The 20,994-nt window shown below is 35.3% G+C and overlaps 1 protein-coding gene across 2 annotated transcripts in view; it reads right to left on the bottom strand.

Annotated features, from left to right (window-relative positions):
- The window catches only part of LOC150094785 (uncharacterized), a 173,264-nt gene extending 154,076 nt beyond the window's left edge, over positions 1-19,188 (bottom strand). For both annotated transcript variants that reach the window (XM_090411525.1, XM_090411524.1), the window contains exons 1-2: positions 19,089-19,188; positions 1,385-1,487 (exon numbers count right to left, since the gene is read on the bottom strand). In XM_090411525.1, coding sequence (XP_090267651.1) covers positions 1,385-1,470 — 86 coding nt within the window. In that variant the 5' untranslated portion in view covers positions 1,471-1,487; positions 19,089-19,188. The remainder of the gene's footprint in view (positions 1-1,384; positions 1,488-19,088) is intronic.
- Positions 19,189-20,994: the final 1,806 nt, after the last annotated feature.

Below are 20,994 nucleotides of genomic sequence, written 5' to 3' on the forward strand. Positions count from 1 at the left end.
GAATAACAGCTGATTTAACATGCGAAATGTGTAACAAATTTGGCATGTTAAATCTGGAAAGACATAACAGAATAAGCAAAGCTGGAATGGTCAGTAGCCAGCTGAATAAATTTATATGGAATAAGAGAGAAATTAGAAAACACCAAAATAGCAGTATACAAGACAGCTTTCAAACCAATTTTAAATTATGGATCTGAGAGTTTGGCTAGAAATAAAGCACTTGATCAAAGACTAGATACCACAGATGTGAGGATTCTGAGAAAAAATTAGAGTGAACCAATGACAGAATCATATTAGAATGGTTGAGGAAAGAGACCCAGAGGAAGACAGCTCTAAGATCACAATGAATTGATTCAGTCAGAAGTGCAAAATGTTAAATATGACAATACTGGAATGCTAAGTAATAGACTGATTTGGAAGGATTTTGTGGATAGGAGGTTAATAATAATGTAAATTAATCATGTAGTGCTGTCATAGTAGCCTGAACACCTTTGAGGGTACATATCAGGAAATTGATGATGACGGTGGTGTGGTTTACCTTACCAGTGATGTGAAATACAATACTGCTTCATCACCAAATAAACTGTCAACAAATGAGGAGTCATTTTCAACTTTAAGATTAAAATGACTGTAGAAAGCTAACGTGCCTTCTATCATTTGGTGGATTTGAATATCTATGCTTGCTGATACAATTTTGTTTCAAGAATTCTGTGAACAGTTACCCTAGAAATACTTAGATCTAATGAACTTCGCTTTGGTGATTTTTGTGGACTGCTTGTAAAAGCTTGCTCTTTAGACAATATGAGTGTCTCAACATTTATCCCCAGTCTTTCAATTTGTGGCTTATTATCTGTTTGGCAATGAATTTGTGAGCTTCCTGCCTAGTGAGGCCTAAAATTTCTTCTGATAGTTGATAGAAACTTCTAGCCAGTGAACATTGAGCATTTCTTCAGCAAAAGCCATTCTTAGAGCAAGGTTCATTTAACTGGAAAATAAAAGGAATTAGAACAAATGAATAATCAACAATTTTATTTAAATCAATATTCTTTCTCTTTTGCCTTTTGCAAATAAGTCTTATATAGACGTTACTAAAAATGCATCAGAACTTTATAAACACCTTGTACGTGTATGCCATGAACTACTACTAGTTTTTCCTGATCCATTCCTGACAACTCAAAAATGCCCAGCAATTTTGAACAAATGGCAGTCATGAGTGATTTAAAAATGTTGACCTTTTATCTTAAATGAAAGACTACTGTCTTGAAAAATGCATTCTTGGGAATGGGAGGGGGGTCAAACACCTGTTTCAATTTATGAAAAAAATTTACAAAATAAACAGTCAATGAGATAGGGCAGGTATTTAAAATCAAAGGAACAAACTTGCCTTCCTCGGGAACCATTATTCATGCCAAATGCTTGGCCAGAATCCTGATTATGTCTCAAGAAAAAACTGCTTGTATTCATCATCATAAACAGTACACTACTATCTGTAAAAATAAGAGCACATATTAATATGAAGAGATGCTGATGAGGATATAAACATATCTGATTCATTCAGATATATTTACAGGTTTCTAAAATAAGTCAAAGAATTACTAAAAACCTTCATTTTCTTCATGTTTTAGTTCTGATGGAAAAAGATGTCTAAATTATTATAATTATGCAAAATTAAAATGAATATATATATATATATATATACACATATACACACACAAGGATGCCCTCCCTCGACTCTTTGGACTCGCTGGAGGTGTCACGTAATAATAATAATATATAATGTAGCTGAATGATAAGAGAACTCTTCTAAATTTTTGCAATGCTTTTCTTTAAATTTATTAGCAATGTTAGAAGATTTTAAAATTGGAATGTTAGAATATAAGGAGCATCAAATGGTCAATTATCAAATGGTCCCAAGCCTGGATGAGAAAGGAGGAGAGTTGTACTTGTGGCTAGCAACCATAATATGGAAAAAACATATTGCTACAGAAACCTCAACCATTGTTGAAAAACCGACACAAAACCAAGAGAGAGAAGTACTGGGGAAAATGAAGCAAGCCAGTGAAAGCCCCATTGGGGAAGCTGACAGGTGGAAAACTCCAAGAAAAAACCTCTTTAGCCCAAAACTTTTAACCAAAATTGGATGCTGGAATATTAGGACTTTGTACGAAAGTGGAAAAGCAAACTTACTAACCAGAGAAATGGAAAGATACAAAATAGAAATACTAGATCTAAACGAGACAAGATGGAATGGTAGCAGAGAAATCAAACTAACAACAAACAAATACATTTTATATTCTGGAAACTAGAATGAAGATGACACACATAGCAAAGATGTAGCTTTCATGCTAACAACAGATACTAGAAGAGCACTAACTGAATGGAAAGTTAGTGCAGTTTATGAAAGAATCAAAGCTAGATTTAAAACTAAATACAGAAATGTGACTATAATAAACATATATGGAAAAACAAACAATGCAAAAACAGAAGAGAAAGAAGACTTCTATGACCTGCTGCAAAAAGAAGTAGATGAAGTCAAAAGTAGGAAATAGTAATGTGAGCATGAACAAATAATGGGAAAAGAAGGTTTAGGAAACTGTAAGGAAAATGGGAAAATCCTAAAAGACTTTTGCACTTTCAATGAAATGATCATAAGAGGAACCTTATTTAAACATAAGACATCCATAAACAGACTTGGATATCACCTGATAAGAAATCCAAAAACCAAATAGACCATATTTTAATAAACAGACCTTGGAGAACCTCTTTGATGGATGTAAGAGTTTGGAGAGGTACAGATGCCTTTACAGACCACTTATTATTGATTGCAAAAATAAAAATGAAACTAAGAAAAATATTTAAAGGCAAGAACCAAAGAATTAAATACAATATATCCAAATTGAAAAACAAGGATACAAAAGACAAATATAAAGTAACATTAAGGAATAAATATGGAAGCCTTGTAGAACAACATAAGGAAATAGACATTGAAGAGAACTGGGGAAAAAATAAAGAATATATTTAATAGTACTGCCAAAGAAGTTCTGGGAAGGCAGAGTAGGAATCACAAACAATGGATCTCTGAAGAAACCATCAAATTATGTGAAGAAAAGAAAGCTTTATGGAATACACTTCTGCAAAGTAAGAAGAAACAAAAGAAATAGGATAAATGAAAGATACAGGCTTAAAAACAGACAGGTAAAAAAAAAGTGTAAGGAAAGATAAAAAGAGTTGACCTGGAGGAAATGTGTAAAGAGGCTAAAGAAGCAGCAAGTAAATTTGACCCAAAGAAGTTCTTTGAGATAACAAGGAAGCTAGTTGGGAAGAGTTTTAAAAGAGAAGGGCCTGTTAAAAATAAACAAGGAAAGTTACTCACAAATGAAGCAGACATAGAAAAAAGATAGGTAGAACATTTCCAAGAAATTTAAAATGGAGAAATAGAAAACCTAGAACAAGAAATACCAGAAGCACTTAAAATAAATACAGGAACTATAACAAAACTAGAAATAACTCATGCAGTAAAGAAAACAAAAAACAATAAAGCAGCTGGGAGTGACAATATACAGGCCGAACTACTTAACGCAGATATAAACACTACTGTTGAAATGCTACACCTGCTATTTAATCAAATATGGGAAGGAGGAATGGCCAGAAGACTGGAATACAGGACTCCTGGTTAAACTGCCAAAAAAGGGAGATATAACACTTTGTAAAAATTGGAGAGGGATTTCACTTCTAAATGTTGTAAGTAAAGTATTAAAACTAAACTGAGGAAAGAACAGGCTGGATTCAGGCCAAACAGATCTTGTATTGATCAGATAATAACATTAAGAATAATTGTTGAACAGTCAATAGAGTGGCAAAGTAGCCTATATTTGGGATTAATCGACTTCGAATGTGCATTTGATAGCATAGACAGAAAGACTATATGGAAGTTAATGAAGCACTACAGAATTCCTCAGAAAATCATAAATATAACAAAAGAAAACTCATGAAAAATCCAAAATCCAAATAATAAATAATGGCAAACTATCAGAACCATTTGCAACAAACACAGGAGTAAGACAAGGATGTACACTCTCCCCGATCATCTTTCTGATTGTCATTGACTGGGTGATGAGGAAAACATCTGAAGAAAGAATTGGAATTCAATGGGGATGGTCAAATAAAATCAGTGACTGGATTTTGCAGACGATATATGCCTTTTGGCACAAAAACATCAACACCTCCAAAAGAAAATAGATAATTTAGACCAGGAAGCAAATAAATGTGGATTGAAAATAAATCATAACAAGACCAAAGTAATGAAGATAAACCCCAAACAAGAATAAGTCTTTGAAATAGTAGGGAAAACACTGGAACAGGTAGATAACTTTATCTACCTGGGATCAGTGGTCAGCACACAAGGAGGAACCAAACAGGACATACAAAATAGAATCCAGAAAGCACAGATTGCATTCAATATGATGAAGAAAATTTGGGGGTCCAAAGAAATAAAATTAAAAACCAAAATTAGACTCTTCAACACTAATGTTAAACCAGTTTTACTATACTATATGGTCACTAACAAAAGAAAACTTAAATAAAATACAGGTCTACATAAACAAATACTTGAGGAAGATACTAGGAATATAGCCAAATAAAATAACAAACATAGAACTTTGGGAGAGAACAGGTCAAACCAGCATCAGAAATGAAATCACTAAAAGAAAATGGAACTGGATAAGTCACACGATCAGGAACCCAGATAAAGAAATAGCAAAAATTGCACTAGAATGGAATCCCCAAGGCAAGAGGAAAAGAAGCAGACCCAGGATAACATGGAGAAGAGAGCTAGAAATAGAAGCAAGATGGCTGGAACGTTCCTGGAAAGAGATAAAAAAAGAAGCATTGAATAGAGTCAGATGGAAGTCAATGGTTGAGGCCATATACTCCGCAGGGAGCGAACAGGATAGGTAAGGTTCACATATTGACGAAATTTTATATTTTTCAGATTGTGTATTCTACGGACTCAATTTCCTGTAGAATTGCCATTAAATCAATCTGATTTGTCAATGCTATGCTAACAACATGCTTGGAGCATAAATGTCATGATCAAAGACAGGTCAACTTTGGTAAGTATGAAAAATGAACACAAGCGAGAGCATACAGAGAGAGAGAGAGAGATAAAGTAAACCCCTGTCGAACGCAGGGGTTAATACATTGCGTGCACAGCAAAATCGCGTTCTGCAAAGTTAACTTTCTAAGGAAAAAAATGTGTTAGGTATAGTTCAAATTAAGAAAGTATGTACGTATAATTTAAACTAACCTAAATATTGTTGTAATTAAAAGGGAAAAATGAAACAAATGTTAATTGAAAGGATTTTTATTACTGCTTAATAAGTAGGTACATGATACAATTATTTTTTTAAAAAGCTAGTGATTTTTGGTTGAGACAATATTGCATTTATTGACTTTGAAAAAGCATTTCACAAAGTTAAAAGAAACATATTATTTAACATATTAAAAGAAAGACAAATACCAAATAATATCCTAAAAGCTATCATAAGTATATATGAAAATAATCAAATACAAATAAGATTAAATCACGAGCTATCATATACATGAGAGATAAACCAAGGGGTCTGACAGGGATGTCCCCTCTCAGCAACTCTTTTTAATATCTACTTAAACGAAATAATAATAAAATGGAGTAAAAATTTACATCAAGGAATTAAACTTTCACCTACAGTTAACTTAAACACTCTCCTCTTTGCCAACGACCAAATAATAATTACAAATTCTGAAGATAACTTACAGAAAGCTATTTTAAATCTAAATGAGATATCCAAAGATTATGGTACGATAATATCAACGGAAAAATCAAAAACTATGGCCTTTAAAGGACAAGATCCAGCAACAACTAAAATAGTAATAGATAACAAGATCTTAGAACAGGCGAATTCATTTAACTACCTAGGATGTATGATCACATATGAAAATGAAAAAGATATAAATGTAAAAATTGCAAAATATTTAAAAATAACAGGTGTAATTAACTCTATATTTAAACCAAACCTAGTTCAAAAACAAACCAGACTAAAAGTATACAATACATTAGCCCTACCAGTCTTAATGTATGAAGCGAAATCTGGACAATAAAACAAAAAGACAAACAAAGATTAACAACAGCAGAAATGAAGTTTATGAGAAAAACTGCAAAGTATACCCTATTTGATCACAAAAGAAACGAAGATATTATGAAAGAATTAAACCAAGAACCAGTAATAGAAAAAATTAAAAAACATAAATATAAATGGATGGAACACGTTCAAAGAATGAAAACAGAAAGATTACCAAAAAACAAGCCTTAAAGTACAAGCCATTAGGGAAAAGAAAACCAGGACGTCCTCTTAAAAGATTCAACGATGACTTCTCAGGCCATGCTAGGCCTAAATCCTTGATACGTATGATGATGATGACAATGACTGACGCAACTCTTTAAAAGTTTTGCAGTAAGAAGCGCAGTTTTTCAATGCCTTTCATAAAGTGTCCTCTTCTTTCTTCATTTGGGTCAATCTCCATTGCAAAATCAGACAGCTCCTGTGCCTTTTTTTAACAATTTGTTTAACTTCTTGTAAGTTAAAGGCGCTTTATCTTTTTCTTCACTATTGCTGCTTTCACTGTCGGCTGGTGTTACAAGTTCATCCAATTCTTCATTCGTCATTCTCGATTAATTCTTTGACTTCTCTTTCTTCCATATCTGAAAATCCTTTGCAGTCAATTGCTTTTGCAATTTGTACGATTTCTTTGGCTTCATTTTCAATAGATGGAAATCCTTTAAAATTGTTGACAACTTCTGGCCAGAGCTGATGCCAGCAAGCATTCAATGTTGATGAATTCACTTGTTCCCATTCGAGTTTAATCATTTCTATGCAGTGGCTTGTGTTGAATCACTTCCAAAATGCCATTAGCGTGTTGTGCTTTCCTTCGTCTAGGGCTTTATTTGCAGAGGTGTAAACATGCCTGACATAACAGGCTTTGAATGTTTTTATGATCCTTTGATCCATTGGTTGGATTAAGGAAGTGGTGTTAGGTGGGAGGAATAAAACCTCTACATTCGGATGCAATGTTGTGAGGGCTTCAGCATCGTGTCCTGGAGCATTATTGAGAATTAGGAGAACTTTAAAGCACAGGTTTTGCTGTTCTAAGTAATGTTTGACCTTCTTTAACGAATGAATTTTCAAACCGGTTATTAAAGAGGGCTTTTGTTACCCAAGCTTTTCTATTCCACTTCCACACAATGGGCAATTGCTCAAAATTTTTTCTCTGTAATGCACGAGGTGTTTTAGATTGATAAATGAGCAGAGGCTTGCACTTGAAGTCACCTGATGCATTTCCACAAAAAAGCAAAGTGAGTCTATCCTTAAAAGCTTTTAAAACCTGGGGCAACCTTTTGTGTCTTTGTGATGTAGGTTCGTTGTCCCATTCGCTTATAAAATAGGCCTGTCTCATCTGCACTGAAAACTTGTTGCGGAACATAATCCCTCTCTTCAATGAATTTCAAAAATTGGGGTTTGAATTTCTCTGCTACTTCTTTATCTGCAGAACCAGCTTCTCCCTGAAGCTTTACATTGTGCAAATTAAAACGACGCTTAAAGTTTTCAAGCCAACCTTTGCTTGCTTGAAAGTCAATTTTCTCTGACGATTGGCCATCTTTATTTAAAATGAAAGAAAACAAATCTAAAGCTTTTGTTTCGAATAGCAACACCATCCACAACAATCCTATCTACAATTTTCCTGCAAATCAGTCTGTTACCTGTCAAGACTGCTCAAACTTGCTTAACTTTTTTGCATGAGCCATTAGTAGCAGAGGCTCTTCCAATTGACTAACCTTTGCTGACATATGTAAGGATGTGTACTATTGTTATTCATTCATAACAAAATTATTAAAGAGGATGGCATTACGTGTGATTTTGAAAATACTCAATTCAGCTTCTTACTTTATGTAGGTGTTATATAAATCTTAAATATCTTAAATCTTAAGTTTATTCTAATGTCTTAAATTTACTAATCTTAAATAGATCTTAAATAAATCCAGTAAGTTTATTGGAGGCACTTTAAACAAACTGCTGTAACAAGTTTGGTATAAAAATCAGTAATGAAAAAAAAAAAAAAAAAAAAAAAAAAAAAAAAAAAAAAAAAATAGGCAGGAACATCATCATCATCATCAAATTCCTGCCATGTACCCTCAAGGGGTGTACAGGATATGATAGTACTACATGAAAAAAATTACATCATTACTAACTTCCTATCTACAATTTTCCTGCAAATCAGTCTGTTACCTGTCAAGACTCCAACATTATCAGATCTTATATTTCTATCTTCTAAGGCCCTTTTTACTGTATCAATCCACCTATATCTTGGTCTTCCTCTGGGTCTTTTTCCTGCCAACCTGGCAGAGAACACTTGTTTTTGCTAATCTTTCCTCTCCCATTCTGTTTAAGTGACCATGCCACCTGAGATTAGCTCTGCTAATGCATTCTTGAATGCTGACAATGTCAAGTTCTTTCATAATATCCTTGTTTTTAATATGATATTGCCATTGATGCTATTTGTTTATGCCCCTAATCTTTCTCAGAACTCTCATATCTGCAGTCTTGAGTCTTTGATCATGTTGTTTTACTTCTAACCCAGCTTTCAGATCCATAAGTTTGGTTTGAACACTCTTTTTTACAGCTAATTTAGTGTTTTGGCTAATTTCTCTCTTATTCCACATAAATTTATTCAGTTGACTTCCTATAATAACAGATTTTTCGATTCTGTTGTGTATTTCGTGCCTCAGTAGTTGAACTGTTTCACTTGTTCTATAGATTCTCCATTCACAATGCAGTTGATATTGTCAATGCTTCTGTCTATTTTCATCGTCTTTGTCTTGCTGATTTTCAGACCATATCTATTACAACTGTTATTCAATTTAGGCAGGGAATCTTGCAGACTTGTAACGGATTTATTTAGAAGTATAACATCATCTGCATAAAGGAAAGAGCTGAGATTAACATCTCCAATTTTGATATCCAGTTTAATATCACTTTCCTTCATAATGTAATCCATATAGATAATGAATTACAGAAGGGATAATGTACATCCTTGTCTGACACCAGATTCAGCATTAAACCATCTTCCTGTACTTCCTTCAATTCTAACTTCTGACTTATAACTCAAATAAACACTTGATTGCTTGATATAATGCCCAATTGTCACCACATAACTGTAGCATTTTGAATAGCTTCTCTCTTGGCACCTTGTCATATGTCATTTCCAGATCTACAAAACTTAAATACAAATCTTTGTTATATTCCCATGATTTCTCAACTATTTGCTGTAAAGTGAAATTCTGATCCTGAAAGCCTCTATTTGGCCTGAATCCAGGTTGTTCTTTATGAAGCTTCTCTTCCACTATCCTTCTCAACTGTTTTTCAAGTATATTTCATCGGCTGCTAGAGGGACACGTGGTGTGTAGTGTTTGTTGAGAGCTCCTGATAAGATAAGTGTTATTTTAAGTTATCACTGACAATTTTGCTTGAATATTACGTAGTTTTGTTTGCTTTTCGTATCTTAGTGTGTCTGTTTATGTATTTTGGTGTTGTTTCAATTATTAATTCGATAAGATAAGATAGCACATGGCTCCAGTAAGAAGAAAAATGGCAGCTAGTAATAATGGTTCACCATCTTTCTTCAATAACGTAAAGGAGATTATTCAGTGTACTATGTGCGAAATGTATGCGTTGCAGAGAGCAGCTGGAGTATGGTTAGATGATGATAGTGGAGTGAATGTGTGCAGAAAATGAGGAATTAAAGTGTGTTTCAGGTCGTGAGTGTGATATTTTTGTCAAATTTCAGAATGTAGAAAATAGTGATATGATAAGAAATCAAGGTTGTACCAGAGAGCTGTGAGGGTGTGAATGAAGGTATTAATACAGAGCAAATTAATGGTTTAACAGATAATAAAAAAGATGAAATAGATGCAATGAGTGAGATCGTGCTGTTGAGCGGAGCGATATATAGAGCAAAGCGGCAGCTGGAGCGTATGCACAAATGCCTACCGAGTGTACCAGCCAATAAAAAAAAAAAAAAAGTATGGTAGGAAAAATAAGAGTATGATTGTGAACATAAGCAAAATGAAGGAGCGAATGCTGTATGGAGATTCGTTAGTACGAGGTGTGAGAGTAGAGAATTTGACAAAATCGTACCAACCTGGTGCGACCATTAAGGACGTGAGTCTATTAGGGAGCAAAAGCAAAGAGTGAAAGAAATGATAGTTGTGGCGGGTACGAATGATTTGAAAGGAGATAAAATGGAAATCATAGAGGACCTGAATGAATTGTTTGAGGTAGCAAAAGAAATGAGTGAGAGAGTTAGGATGATTAGTCTTTTGCTATGGTATGACAGTGAAGAGTTTAGGAGGAGGGCCATAATTGCAAATGACTTTATGCGTGGGTTATGCATGATGAGTGGTGTGGAATTTGTGGACATGTGGAATGAGTTCGATGTGCGAAAGGATCTATATAGGATGGATGGTTTGCATTTGAATGGATTCGGTGTAAGGAGACTTGAAAAAGTGTTGTTGAATGAAGTGGATGTGCAGAATCGGGGAAACTAGATTTATTAAGGGGTGGGGGAAGTAGATATGCAGACCTTAGGGAGGCAGTTAAGTGTATGAATGAGTATAATATGCCCGAGCGAATAAGGACAACAAATCAGAATGGGATAGTTAGTATAAGGCATCAAGGTAGGAATGGGGCCAACGGAGGTCTGCAATTCATGTATACTAATGCTAGGAGTATTAGGAAGCAGAAGGAAGAATTTTTGGCCTTGGTTGGCACTTCCAGACTACAGGTTATTGGCATTAGTGAAACATGGCTGACTGAAGATGATTTAGCTAGTGGGATTGAATGTGAGGGGTATAGTGTGTTCAGGAATGACAGGGAGAATAAAATGGGGAGAGGAGTATTATTGATGATAGCTGATGAGCTGCAGCCAAGGAGAAAGAAGCTGAATTGCAGGATAGAGAAAAGAGCACATGAGGCCATTTGGCGTGAGATTGAGGCTAGCAGAACAAAATATACAATTGCGTGCTGCTATAGACCAGGTGATGGAAAAGGTGGTGGAGATAGTATAAGCAAATAGAAGAAATGAGTGGAAGGAGGGTAATTATTATGGGAGATTTCAACTATGGTAGCATTGATTGGAAGGAGGAGAGGACACATGGGAGGAAGAAATTGGATTTTATGCGGTTATTAAGGGATAACTATCTGCGACAGCATGTAATGGAAAATACTAGGGGTCAGAGAGTGCTTGACCTAGTAATTGCATTTGAGGATTTGACACTGTAACGAATATGACCACATTACCACCAACTGGTGAGAGTGATTATAGGGTCTTGACTTGGGAGGTGGCTAAAGGTGTGGAATTTACAATTAAGACAGGGTACATGTGGAATTATCGGGCTGGTAAGTATGACAAGCTTAAGAGTTTGATTGGTTCAGTGCCATACCATGTAAAACTGCAAGGGCTGGATGTTGATAGTTCATGGGAGGTTGTTAAGAAGTGTTTGCAGGAGGCAATGACTGACTGTATACCTAGAGTCCGAATAATAAATGAAGTAGGGGTTAAATGGATGAATAACACCATTAAGCTTGACCTGCAAAAAAGGAAACAACCGTGGAATTTAAGGAGAAAGGTGACCTGCAAGCACATGAATAGTATAAAGCCCAGGCCAGAAGGGTAACAAGTGTGGTAAGAAAAGCAAAAGCAGATTATGAAAGAACATTAGCCATGCAGGCTAAAGAGAATCCCAAACAGTTTTTTCGATATGTTGTAAGTAAAAGAAAAAATGTATATGGCAGCATGATTTTAAAGAATGCCGATAGTAGGGAGGTAACCGAATCAGTTGATATAGTAGAATTACTGAGTGAGCACTTTGCAAGAGTATATCATCCTGGTGGTGGTGACATTGCCACCTTCTTGATATTTATTTTCTATATTCTTACCAAAGTCCTCCCATGACTTTTGTTTAGCTAGTTTTACACAGTGTTTAGCTTTCTTACATTTGTCTCTGTATTCTGTAAGAGTAAAAGCTGACTTATTTGCCAGGAACTTTTGATATGCTTTCTTCTTTTCCTTCACTGCCTCTTTCAACTCCCTGTGTCCACCATGGAGTTCTGATTTTTCAATGCTTACAGACAACCTCACCACATGCCTCTCTGGCTGAATCAATCAGCGTTTTTTTCAGGGCTTGCCACAGAATCTCCTAGGTTTGGTTCCTGTTCTCAAACTCTTTCATTTTTTCTTGAATAATGTTTGTGTATTTTGGTCTACAGTTCACATCTGAGAGGTGCTCAAACTTTAATTCGCTTTAAAACTTTCTTACATGTTCTTGTTTTCAATATGCAATTCAATTTTTCCTGCTCAATACTAAATGGTGATCACTTCCAATTTCAAATCCTCTGTACACTCTGGTGTCTTGCACCAGGTAGAAAACATCATTATCAACAATAACATAGTCAACGAGACTTCTCTTATTCCTTGCCTCTTCTCTCCATGTGAATTGTGCACATTTTTATGTTGGCACGCTGTGTTAGTAATAACCAGCCCATGTCTTGAGCAGAAATCCAACAGGTATTTGCCGTTATTATTAACTTTGTTCTTTTCTCCAAATTTTCCCAAAATGTCTGACAATCATTTCTTAATGTGCTATTTAGATCTCCAACAAGGACCAACTTTTCCTTTTTCATTGTGTCAGTTGCTTTCTGTAAAGCAGTGGTTCTTAACCGGTGTTCCCTGCAACACTTGTGTTCCGCGGTGAACGATGTCACATGACACAGTTCTGAGTGTAATTGGTTACTCTGATCCTAACAACTGAAAACTGTTTTGCAGTTGACTTCCAAACCGATAGAATATCGTTTATAGGTACTATTTTTAATGTGTAAAAATTTAACAATATTGGAAGAAAAAATTTCAAGTTACTTTCCTTCCTTCAATACACACAATTATGACTGGATACGATTCCATTTGGCACAGTTAATATATCGAGTTGTGAATTTTTGTTACAAGAAGAAGAACAATTAGTTACCTTGTATACAGATCGTACTCTAAAAATGAAATTCTCTGATTTAAGTCTTGAGGAATTTTGGATTTTTGCCTGAGCCGAATACCCAGCTCTCTCTTCACAAGGGCACTGACAATTTTGTTAGTTTTGAACATCATATTTGTGTGAGCTCGGTTTCTCAACATTAACCCATATAAAATCTAAAAAGCGTGAAAGACTTACTAATATAGACAAAGAGATGAAGGTAGTGATATCACATATTAGACTTGATATTGCTGAAATCTGCAAAAGCCAACAAGCTCAAGTATCAGATTAAAATAAGTTCCATTTTTATAAAATGCAAGTTCGTGCATATGTCTATTGTTAGCTTTATGATCCTAATGCTTTTGGTGTTCTCCAAATTTTTCTTATAATCAAAAGTGTTCCGTAACTTTGAAAAGGTTAAGAACCACTGCTCTAAAGCCTCAAAAAATTCCTCCATTTCTACCTTAATAGAACCTTCTGTGGGACCATAGGCACAAATAAGTCTTATTGTCCAGTTCCCCCATTCTGATATTTGCCCACATCACTCTACTTGAGACTGCCTTCTATTCAAGAAGATTAGCCTCGTATTTTGTGTTGGATACTATGGCTACTCCTTTTCCTTGATTATCATTGCCTGAATATAACATTTTGTATTTATTACTCAGAAAGATCTCACCAATTTTTACCTTTTTTTTTTTGTTTCAGTCACCCTTATTATGCCGATCTGGTACTTATCCAATTCCTGAGCTAGCTCCATTTCTCTGCCTTTCAGGTTTCTTATGTTGATAGATCCAATCTTGAACTCTTGTGATGCTGAGTTGGAGTATGTTTTCAGATTTGTTCCAGTAGCTGACTTTTCGCTGTTCGCCCTGGTTCCCTGGCGAAACAATGGGGCCCTTGTTTAACTGGGTGACGCCCTAGCCAGCAAATAATTCTGTTCAAGTTGATGACATTATTACAGACTCCATTAACATCAAACGAGGAGTAAGGCAAGGATGTGTGCCGTCACCTCTTCTTTTTAACATGTACTCAGAAGCCATATTTCAAAAAGTCTTGGAAGGAAGAAAGGAAGGGATTAGTGTAAATGGTGAAATCATCAGTAACATCCGATATGCCGATGATACAGCTCTTCTGGCTGACAATATTCAGGATCTTCAAAACCTTTTGGAACTAATAAATGCAGAGTGAAAAAATGGTATTAAAAATAAATATCACCAAAACTAAATTCATGGTCATAAGTAAGAAACCAATTCTTAATTTAGCACTTTCTTTAAATAGGAAACAAATAGAAAGAGTGGCAAAGTTTAAATATCTCGGATGCTGGTTAAATGAAGATTGCAATCCAGAAATGGAAATAAAAGTTAGAATTGAAATGGCAAGAAAAAATTTTCTCTTGATGAAATCAACACTGTGTAACCGCAGTTTGAGCTTAGAGTACGCATGGTTAAATGCTATGTATAGTCTGTACTGCTGTACGGTGCAGAAACTTGGACCTTGAAGACAACATCAATAAAAAGACTTGAAGCCTTTGAGATGTGGTTATACAGATGAATGTTAAAAATCCCATGGACAGCAAAAACGTCCAATCAGGAAGTACTGGAACAAATGGGGAAATCACGTGAACTTTTAGATACCATAAAAAGAAGGAAAACTGCATATCTTGGTCACCTACTTCATAATGAAAAATATAAGATACTTCAATTGATTATAAAAGGGAAGATAAATGGAAGAAGAGGACAAGGAAGACGAAGAAAATCTTGGTTGGCAGATATCAGACAGTGGACTGGTATGAACTCTGAGAGACTGCTCAGAATAGCTGAGAATCACTCAAAATTTGCCAAGGTGATCGCCGACTTCCGATAGGAGATGGCACTCAAAGAAGAAAGAAGAAGAATGTTGTACCATCATTTTATGTTTTGGTTTAAGCCAATAAGAATAAATTTGGTCAGCTAAATCCCAAATTGCCAGCCCATCCTTGTTCGTTCATATCCAGGTAGATACCTAACAGGGTGCACCACGAGAAGGTGAGGATTGGACATTAGGTCAGAAGCCCTGGTTGGTTCTCTGCATTCCTTTAAAGACTATGTGGAGGTCTCCTCTCAGTTATATAGCTTTGAGTCTTGAAATTCCCATGTGTTCATGGTATTTGCAGAGCCACAGAGTGGATCTTCGAGCATTCAAATTGTGAAACTGTCTTCACCATCAGCAACAGATAAAAAGATTTACTGAAGCACAGGTTACCCACAGTGGCTCAGACCGATCTGTTGCTGTATCATGGTGAGGTTTAACGAGTGTCATCACCTCCCCCCTGCCAGACACACCAATGTATAGTGCTAGCATTTGTATAGGTAAATAGTGTTTTGAGTGGAAAAGGAAACCAGGAGACATGAATTTTTGCCAGAGGTGCAAGTCAGCCCAAGAAGAGAAACTGATCCTGATATGTGCAACAGTTCTGTTGCAATGTTACCACATCTAAGTGCAAGAGAGGCAGAAGCAGGATTACACAAACTTATGCTGATAGCTTTTGTCAAGAGACAAGAAAGCATCACCAACATATGGAAATGATACAAGTTACTTCTATTTCAAAATCAGTTTTGGATACATATTGACAACTAGCTTACAACTATTTTGAGCTTTAATTTAAAAAGAAAAGGAAGATGAAGGGAGATGCAATGAAATTGTGACCTGCTATTCTTCATTGTATAGCATTTGCACACTTTTGAAGAATCATGGTTTAGATTAGAGATGAATATTTAAAGTAGATTAGAAATGAATAACACCAGCATTTATTTATTGGAGGCATGTTATCGTGCACTGTTATCTACTGTTTGACGTATATCCTGAGGACCACTTTACACACTTGTTGGGTTGTAATAACGCTTTGGGAGATTTTAAATCAAAGCACGTACTATTCAAAATGATCGTGGAATGGGTATCCTAAGGAGAACATGCCAGTTACCTGAAAGCCAAAAGATATGTCAGCCAAACAAACAAAAGCTTGGCTGACATATCTTTTAGCAGCTTTTTCAGTTTCTGTCCAGTAGTGGTGGGTTACTGTGAGTGCACTGACCTGAAGCCTACAGTTGTTCGTGCTCGATGTCATGGCCAACCTGAGAATTTGGACAGCTCATATTCTTTATGTCCTGTAGTTCACTCACCAAACATGGCTTCTCTAATTTAATCAACAGATCAGAACATCACCTGAAATTTCAAGTCCCGCTACCTGCAGTGCACATTTAAGGAACTGGTTTAAGAAAGCAATGTAACAATAAGCAGGCATTCAGGCATTAATATTATGAAGGGTGTCAAATATTGATGGGTATTCAACTTTTTGATGGCTAGCTTTTTCTACCTCAAGTATTGATATGTACTCGTCTTTGCATTCTTCTTGAAAATATTCTAGTGACAGAACCATTTGTTTAACAGTCTTTCAAAATAATTACTCAAATATCCAGGATATCCTTATCTTCACTTTTTATGTCACCATTATCATCTTTGATACTGACCTCAAGGGATTTGAGGAGAACAAAGCAATGACACAACATAATATTAGACAAGCCTCATCAGTTAGACGATAGTAAGTAGTTGCCCAGTAATTTGAATTACAGTTGAAGCAATCAAGGGTATAAGGCCAGTGTATTGTCTTTTAACTGCAGCCCCTCTTCCAAGTGTCTGGGATGGAAAATCCTTACTTACATATGGGACAGGAACTCACTGCTCGTTGAAAAGCCATTATAAAGGTCATTCACATTCTACACAGGATTTGATACCAGGTCTTTAAAATGAAGTGTTGGCAGAATTAGAACAAATGGCATTCTGATGAGGAATCACTCCACAGATGGACCTGGAAGAAACCTTCCTGCAGGAGTCTTGACAGATAACATCAATAAGATCAAGGATACCCTAAATTTTTTTACTGAAAATGCACTTTTTACCACAGTGAAAGAGTTGATTATGAGATTTCCTGCTATAAAGACCTGCTCAACAAGAATGATGTGCTACTTTCCAACCCATCTGAACTTCAATTTTCTCATCTGATGCTGCTCAGGTTGTGCATGCAATGTATGTGGTGAATTAACTTAAATCATTTGGATTATCACTACTACTAATGTTTACATAGCCCAATAAACTCCTCATAGGTTGGGAGCAAGTAATGAATTATGATGTAAGAGATGCATTTTCATTGGGATGTAACTGCAATGATTTAGTGATCACATGTGACAGAGTTGTTTTAGATTTTACCACCTGTCACATGAGGTTCAGAGTGAATGAATTTAAAGATAAATAATGCTATGACAGCAGTTTTTTGGGCTCGAAAAATGCTTTCACCTGCTTATCTGTGTGAGAATGAGAATTTTTATTAAAAGTTTTTTCACTTGCTTAAACTATAAAGATGACAAGAAATTATATTCTTGCTTTAATCCTTCATCCAAGTGTAAGCAAATAAAGTCTGCGCTTGAAGTATCTTCACAATTGAGCTACTTGTATATTATTATTATTACCCAAAACCCCATGGAGTCAAAGACTCATCATATAGAGGATAATGACTAATTATGGACTAAGGCAATCATGGCAGTGAGCATACTCACTCTCCAACATATGGATTCAAATCCTGTTGTGGACATGGATGTTGATAACTGTCTGGATATAAGATAAATTCCATCACCTGGTGTGAAAACACTGCCTGACTTATTGGGGACCTAAAGTGGCTTGAAAAAGTTCAAAAACTTTCAAAATAAATTAATATGCAATTTGGACACTTATTTTGTGATTAATATTTGTAGATGTGATAATATTCATACCCCAATAATGGTTCTCTGAGCAGTCCAAAGTTTGTGCCAGGTTCACAGCAGCAATCAATGTCACCTGTTAAGGTAAGTGGTTGTTTCGATTACACCAAGCTTTCCTAGAGCTGAGGTGAGCATATTCCATCTGTAAATCATGTTTTCAGATTAGTTCACTTTGTGGTACAAAAATCACGAGCTTCTTTGGGAAGAAAACATCCTACCATCACCATATCAGACCTCGTTAACTAAGCTTAAGGAGAAAGTTTTTGTCAAGTTCTGGTATGTTCCATGTGAGATTTGACAGCAATCCAATACAACTGATTTCTAGGACCCACTTCACTAATAATTATTAAAATTCAAGGAAGAAACTGTTCTCATTAACGGCGTTTCCATTTACTTAGTTTCTTCTTCCAACTCTCGTGTGTCTCTGGTTTAAAAAAAAATAAAAATAGAAAATAATAATAAATTCTCCTTCTCAGTTAAAAGTTCGTTTAGTTCGTCTTACACACTGAAATTACACATTCAGATGAGGTGAGGCAAGGCTCAAAATCTTAACGAAGCAGTGCTCAATGCATTTTTTTTTTAATTCACTTGATGTCTTTAAGTATGTGCATTCAAAACTGCAGGTATGTTAATAAAGTTACTCAGACAGAAAAAAAAAAAAAATTCACGCACAATTATTATTATTACGGGCGACTCCAGGGCGACTTAGACTTATCGAGGGAATGATGAACAGATACCAACAAATAGTATATGGAGGGGAGTAATCTAGGAGAAACAGGTAATTAATAGTGTGCGACAAAGCTCAGAGCTTGAACACTACTCACTAATTATTACATAAATGATATAGGAAATAATTTGAAGGAGGATATATGATGCAAAGTTGGTCAGGGAAATAGCTAATCAAGGTGGTGTACAGATCGCGCAGAATGGTGTAAATATACTAAAAGTATAAGAAAAATATTTAATGCACTTCAATTTAATGTGGAGAAGTGAAAAATTATTCATTCTGGGATTTAAAAAAAAAATTACGAGTATGCCACTTTAACGCAAGAAAAAATTGAAGTACAGTTAAGTAATTATTATCTTCATGAAAAACAAGGCTGTCAATTATGAACAATTTTTTATTATATTATGCATCTTAAAGAAATCTGCAAACTAATTTATAATATACAATAACGTATTCATACCTTCAGAGAATCCTAGAAGAGAATAAATAAAATCGATTAAACGAAAACCGCTTTCATTAATATAAAACAATTATACGCACTAACAAACGAACGATTAAGTGATACAAAGCTGAGTGTTTCGGAATATTTCTGCTAGGGGGTCAAATACTATTTTGATGAACAGGTGTACGTAAAATTTAAAATATAATGAATGATAACAAACCCCAAAAACGTTAAGTACAGTATAATAAATGTTCACAATTAAAGTAGACTGTCATTACAGTTTGATTTTCAAGGGAAATATTTTTATAAGGCGTGGATACCTCCACATCTGGATTATTGTGCTCACGTCTGGTCGCCTGGATTTCTTCGACATGAAGAAATGGTAGAAAACATTCAGAGGAGAGTGAACAAGTTGGTGAGTCGACTGAGGAAGAACGATCAGTATATTGATAGGTTGAGTTTGTGGGATGCAGAATATGGTTGAAAGTTGGACAGGAGCCGATATGATGGAAACATTTAAATTACTAAAAGAGTTTTTATAAGATGCAGGGGAAATATTTCAGCAGTTGATTACTGGTGGAAGGGAAAGAGGTCATCCCCGGAAATTAAGTAAAGGTGCGGTTAACAAGGGTATGAGGACTAGATTTTTCGGTTAGAGAGTGGTAAAAGAGCTGCATGCGTTGCTTTACTCGGTTGTGAGTTGATTTGTCTGCCAATGATTTCAAGGAGAGGTATGATGGATATTTTGTGGAATTTGGGTCTTCCGAGATGTGTCTTTAGACTCCATGAAGATGCCCATATGATAATAATAGTAATAATAATGAAGAAATTTGCAAAAAAAACAAGACATAACTTATCAGAATCTTATTTCTAAGAATATAATAAATTCTCATCATTATTTTACAATGCATGCTTTAAACTTTCAAAGAACAAAGGATGTGAAACTTACGAGGTTTCATAACTAGTAGAATGAGTTCCCTGTATCGCGCTATATAAAAGTCATGATCTCCGAGAAGTTCGTATTCTTGTTTTATAAATGCCGTTGATTGAAAATATAAAGTATTTTACATGCTTAATATAGCGTTCTTCAACAACTGTCTATGAGACTCTCTTGTTACTCTTCGAAATTACGGCTGGATCAATTTAGCTATAAAATACTAACTAAACAGTTAATTCTGTATGTTGCTTCTATGATCAGTTTCCCAGAACAGTATGCCCTTCCCTGAATTACGGAGAACGGAATGGAGGAAATATCCTTCAAGCTCCATGACAATCATCACCTTCTGTGTAAACTTTATGATATCTTGAGAGAGAGAGAGAGAGAGAGAGAGAGAGAGAGCAGGGCCATCTAGAATGCGAATATTGACAAAAGGGATTACCAATGTTTAATTTCTTCCTAAGCTCATCATCCTAGGCTTCCTAATATTATTGGAAGAGCCGGTCAAAATAATAATAGGAAGGTTTAAAATCTTTGATATAAATAATGAAAATTTTTATCAATGGAAACACCGAATATGCACCCAATTCAGTTTTATTCAATGACTTTTGAGGAGATTCCATCACAAAGTAATTTGTTATCAGTTATGTCTTCTTATCCGATATGACAATGAATATGAAAGATCAAAGAATAACACCTATTTGATCGACCAGTTTTCTATAACTTATTCCTTGAATCGTCAGGACACATTATAAACTGGAAATATAGTGAAAAATAGAATTCAGGAAAGGGTCGATAAGATTATAATACTCCGCGAGTGGCAGCATGGCTTTGTAAAGGCTCGGTCGTGTCTTAATAATTTACAACTTTTTATAATACAGTGACAATTGAGATGGCAATGGGGATGGCGACAAGATGATACTGCTGGGTTTTGTGGAGGTCTTTGAGAGGATACCGCATGGAATTCTGTAATGCAAACACTGGAAC

This window comes from Typopeltis vanoorti, chromosome 21, assembly GCF_054136105.1.
Source record: "Typopeltis vanoorti isolate ZY-2024b chromosome 21, IOZ_Tvanoo_1.0, whole genome shotgun sequence".
Taxonomy (NCBI): Eukaryota; Metazoa; Arthropoda; class Arachnida; order Uropygi; family Thelyphonidae; genus Typopeltis; species Typopeltis vanoorti.